Raw genomic sequence first — 5363 nt, forward strand, 5'->3', positions numbered from 1 at the left:
TGGGGTCCTTAAAATACAGGAAATGCCTTCTACCCAATTTTCATTGGCTAGGGAGGGATTACCTTCACTTCTGGAATTGCTCTGAATTCACTGTACCCTGCCAATGTAGAAATAAGCAGCCTTGGGCCAGGCACAGTGGCTCACGCCTGTCATCCCAGCACTATGGGAGCTAAGACCAGCCTTCCAGCTGTCCCCACCAGTGCACCAGACATGTGAGTGAAGCTCCTTCAAACTAGCCGACTCACCTTCTAGACACCAAGCGACTGTCCTAGAGCCATGAGGAGCAGAACAACTGTCCAGCTCAGCTGGGTGGGTGGATCACCTGAGGTCAGGAGTTCAAAACCAGCCTGGCCAACAGGGCGAAACTCCATCTCTACTAAAAATAGAAAAATTAGCTGGGTGTGGTGGCTGGAGCCTATAATTCCAGCTACTTGGGAGGCTGAGACACAAGAATCGCTTGAATCCAGGAGGCGGGGGTTGCAGTGAGCCAAGATTGTGCCACTGCACTCCAGCCTGGGTGACAGAGTGAGAGCTCAAAAAAACAAAACAAAACAAAACAAAACAAGATAAGCAGCCTCTTCGGTGGACTGAGTTTATTTTTATCATTTGGCTCCCCCTACTGGGGATTCTAGTGAAAGCCAGTTTTAGAAACATGAACTTGGAAATATATATAAGCTTTGAACAACCTAATCTGAATGTATAGAAAACAATGATACACTCACTAACATCAGTCCTACTAAGTCACACATGTGAAAAAGTTGCAGATAAATTTCAATATTAAATAACAAAAAATGCAGTGGGAAGCTGTTATTATCAGTATGAGAGATGTCCATAAATTAATACATACCAAATTGATCAATGCTTCTTAAAAAGCCTATAAGTGTCCTTCCATCTCGAAGCAGAACCAAGTGCTTTTCTGGGGAGAGGGGAAAAAGTCTTTTAAATGAAAACTGACAAGTTCAGTGAGTATTTAGGATAATAAAAATAAATAACAGTTTAAGCTGTACCACTTCCTCTGCCAATGCATTTAAGGTGAAGTTCAAGTTCACTGGAAAACTGAAGAAAGCAGCACAGCAATCCAGATTTATATAACATCAGTGGTGAGAAGAATCAGAGCAGTGTGGCAGAGTGGGAAAAGGACAGGGCATGGCATCAGGAAGCCTGACTTAGCTCACTCTGTCACACAGGCTGGAGTACAGTGGCACAATCTCGGCTTACTACAACCTCTGCCTCCCAGGTTCAAGCGATCCTCCTGCCTCAGCCTCCTTCGTAGCTGGGACTACAGGAGTTCGCCATCATGCCTGTCTAATTGTTGTATTTTTAGTAGAGATGGGGTATCACCATGTTGGCCAGATTGGTCTCGAACTCCTGACTACTTCAGATGATCCGGCCACCTCGGCTTCTCAAAGTGCTGGGATTACAGGTGTGAGCCACGGCGCCTAGCCAAAGACCCTTATGTTTGACACTTAAACCATTTCAATGTCATGTCAGTTTTTATATCTGTAAATTGACAAATACAGTCTAGATGATTCTTATGATCTTATTTATAGAATTATTTTGTCCTCAAAAGACGAGCTTCTATCTCACATTTTGTTTGTAACCAGGGAAGGCTTTAAATAAAAACACAATGCTTCAGGTATTTAAAATGAAGACTCTAATAATAAGCTAGAGCAGAAATTCAATGTTTACTGAGAGGGCATGTGCTGTGCTGGGGTCTAAACATACAGTAGAGAATGAGACTTAGAAAGTCACCAATGTTATGAATTTATATTCATGGTGGAGGAGGACAAATAAACAAGAAAATAACCTATTGTGATTAGGACAATGGAATAATAAACTAGCAAGGCAGTATGATGAAAGGAGAGAAGTGGTTACAGAAGGAAGGGTGGCAAAGGAAAGCCTCTCCGAAGAGGTGACTTTGAGCTGACACTGAAGAATGAGAATAAGCCAGTTACTAACACACCCAGCAAAATTTCTTTCATTCCATGCTTAAAGTACCTTCTAGATGCAGAACAGAGGAAAACACAGTGACTCTGCCCTGAAGGAATTTATACTCTTCCTTGGACTATAAATAAGTACCACAGAAAGCAAATCTTAATTATATGAGACTACAGAGATAGAAGCTATATTTCTGAAGGAGGTATCAGAGTTGGACCTTGAAATGCAGATAATTTTAGGGCACGGGAAGAGTGATAGGAAGCTGGGGGGAGAAGGAAATCTGTAAATTAAAGAGGAGGAATAAAAGGGCCATACATCCATGTTTAGCTAAAAGCTGAGGCTGTGAAGGGAAAGAACAGTAGATAAAGTCAGAAAAGTACTGGGGACAGGCTGCATTTAGATTTGACTTCACAGGGAACAAGAAAACATAAAGTGATGGAGTCTGTTAACTGAGTTTGTGTAAGTGGGTATGTGTGAGAGGGTGGGGTGCTAAAGATGTGAGGTAAAGATGTAGGAGTTTTATGAGACATCACAAAACTATTTACCAAGAGTTGGGAATAAAAGCAGCAAGCTCAGGGTGAAGGTTATTAGCTCTTTGTGATTCTAAAGTGCTATCAGGACACTTAAACAGAAACATACGCAGATAGCTGGAAACAGTAAGACTGGAAAGCCAAAGACGTCAAGATTAGAGAAAGCAATTTTAGATAAATCTGCAAAGAGGTGATATACAATTACTAAAGTACAGGAGATCTCCTAAAGATTTAAAGAAGTAGGCCACATGGCATCCAAGTGACCATCTATATTGGAGAACAGTAAGAGCCAGAGAAGTAAGAAAATCACCAAGTACCAGTTGTTAGAGAAATCAAGAGAAGAGAATTCCAGAATCTGGTGGGGACAGTATCACAGTGCTGCAGAGGGGAGAGAACACAGAAGAACGCCTTAGACGAATAACTTTGAAGAATGCAGCTTGACTAGTGTGTTCAGGATAAAAATTAGATTGCAGGAGTAATGTAAGTGGTCTGTTGAAGGTGATAAGGAAACAGACAAAATGAAAATGACTCGAGATTTGGGGATAAAGATATGAAAAAACGGATGGGAATATGATGAAGAGAACGGAGAAAATATTTGAGATGGATAGACAATAACACATATGAGGGGAAGAACGCAGGGGTTGGGGAGACAGAGGATATGAAAGAAAAAGGGTAACAATGAAAAAAGGTTCCAGAAGCAGTGAGAGGAGACAGTAATAACAGACAACAAAAAGGGAGGAATCCTTCCTACTGAAATTAGAGGATGGGTGGAAATACAGAAAGACAGGCAGGAAACTGTGTGTTTGGGTGGGGGAGCAAAGGGTGCATATCAAATGGTTTCCAAGTTTTCATAAAGTGGGGGGTCTGGAATCTACAAAGTGGTAGGGGTTAGAGGGCCAAACAGCAAAACTGATTTTTAGTAAAATGGCAGGATGTGTTAGAGGATATATGAGAGATGAGGGCAAAAGGGCATCCTCAAGCAATTAAAACATCCTGTTACACATAACAGGTTCATATAGATGTTAATATGTATTTAGTCCAATTACACTACATTTCCCTTACATAGCAAAATAAGTAATCTGGGTTAAAAAAACTATCTGTTGGCCGGGGGCGGTGGCTCACGCCTGTAATCCCAGCATTCTGGGAGGCCAAGGTGGGTGGCTCACCTGAGGTCATGAGTTGGGAGACCTGCCTGGCTAGCATGGCGAACCTCGTTTGTACTAAAAAATGCAAAAATTAGCTGGGCGTGGTGGCAGGCGCCTGTAATCCGTTACTGGGGAGGCTGAGGCACAAGAATCGTTTGAACCCGGGAGGTGGAGGTTCCAGTGAGCCGAGATCGCGCCACTGCAAGACTCTGTCTCAAAAAAAAAAAAAAAAAAATTTCATTTTATGGTTGACAGATTTTTTTTTTTTTTGGCGATCTGCCCGCCTCGGCCTTTCAAAGTGCTGGTATTACAGGCGTGAGCCACCCCGCCAGGCCCATAAAACGAAATTTTAACCATATATTCTAAATCGTATATTCACAGAGTAACTGAGACGATTGCAACTTGTTTAAAACCATGTGTAAATCATCTTGAAACAGTAAGTTAATGAGAAAGATCACGTGATTAAAACAATACAAAATGTTGCTTGAGGAATAATGCACAGATAGAATTTAGAAAAAATGAAAGCCCGGACAACTGCAGGCGGTTCTTTCCGCTTTTGTATAGGACTGAGCTCCTCTTCCGGACAAAAACTAGGAATAAAGGAGGTCTTCTTAGTAAAAGCAAAAATGAATTGTCTTAAAAAAAAAAAAAGGTTGCAAGTGATTTTCCAGAAAAGTCAATACCATGCCTAACAGTGGTCTCTACTACAATAACCTGAAGGTGCTAATGACCCTCACAGTAAAATAAGCTAGCAAATGGCCACACCGTAGAGCGCCTACGTTTACTGCCAATTCAGTCCAACTGCTGCTGTCTTAATATTTTTGCTTTTTAATGAATCCTTTCTCTAGGTATTCCGATCCATCCACCGGTAACACGCTGATACTTCGAAATACTGCAGGCAGGAGGGGACGGGGGAGAAGCCCCCCCCACCCCAGGCCTCTTTCGTGTTCGGGCCTCTGCTGCCGCGACCCACGAAAGTACGAATGAGTTCCATCGCTTGAGGCTCACCAGCCAGAGGGCTGGCGGAGGCTGCGAGAGGCAGAACAAGTAGCAGGCTACTGGGTGGGCAAGCGGTGTGTACCGCAGCTGTGGAGGACATCGACGCGGAACGCCCGGATTGAGCTCAGAACACACCGGCCCCGCCCGGGACTCATTCTACAAGCTTCTTCGGAAGAGGCGCCCGCCCGGGAGGGTCTCACCCCAGGCTCCACCGGGAGGAGATGAACTACTCACTGTCAATGTCCTCGATGAGGCTGGCGGTGCCGGGCATATAGTTCATTTTGAACTGAAATAACGCTGCAATGCACAGCGGCGGGGGGCCAGCGCGTCCAAAACCTCCTCCCTCCTACCGCAGTCGCCGCCTCGGCGGGACCGAGCCCGGAATCCCGACCGAGACCAGCACTTCTGCCCCGGCTTTCAGCCGCCGGGGCCTGCCGGAAGCCCCTCCATATTACCCCCACCCACTTCCTGTAACACGTGCGGGCCCCCAGGAAGAGGAGGGGCAACCGTACGGCTGGGGGACACCCTTTCCCTGTTCCTGTTAAGTAGGGAAGAGGCATCTCCATTGGATAGATGGCGAAGAAACGTATACTCCCTCTTAAGGAACACGGTGTCTTCCCTCGTCCCCGGGTTCCCGAGACCCCAGAGTCACGGACCTCCGTCCCTCAGCTCTCGGGGCTCGGCAGCAGAAGGGGCGGGACCGGGCCTGGGATTGGCTGGCGTCGTCCGACCCCCTTCGCTGCTCTCCATT

At 45.2% G+C, this 5363-nt stretch overlaps 2 protein-coding genes across 2 annotated transcripts in view; one reads left to right on the top strand and one right to left on the bottom strand.

The window, feature by feature from the left end:
- The window catches only part of LSM1 (LSM1, U6 small nuclear RNA associated), a 14997-nt gene extending 9640 nt beyond the window's left edge, over nucleotides 1-5357 (bottom strand). Inside the window, exons 1-2 of the mRNA XM_011993183.1 lie at nucleotides 4847-5357; nucleotides 848-916 (exon numbers count right to left, since the gene is read on the bottom strand). Coding sequence (XP_011848573.1) covers nucleotides 848-916; nucleotides 4847-4892 — 115 coding nt within the window. The 5' untranslated portion in view covers nucleotides 4893-5357. The remainder of the gene's footprint in view (nucleotides 1-847; nucleotides 917-4846) is intronic.
- BAG4 (BCL2-associated athanogene 4) overlaps nucleotides 4915-5363 on the top strand; it is a 40686-nt gene continuing 40237 nt past the window's right edge. Inside the window, exon 1 of the mRNA XM_011993560.1 lies at nucleotides 4915-5082. Coding sequence (XP_011848950.1) covers nucleotides 4915-5082 — 168 coding nt within the window. The remainder of the gene's footprint in view (nucleotides 5083-5363) is intronic.

This window comes from Mandrillus leucophaeus, unplaced genomic scaffold (genome assembly GCF_000951045.1).
Source record: "Mandrillus leucophaeus isolate KB7577 unplaced genomic scaffold, Mleu.le_1.0 Scaffold111, whole genome shotgun sequence".
Classification (NCBI taxonomy): domain Eukaryota; kingdom Metazoa; phylum Chordata; class Mammalia; order Primates; family Cercopithecidae; genus Mandrillus; species Mandrillus leucophaeus.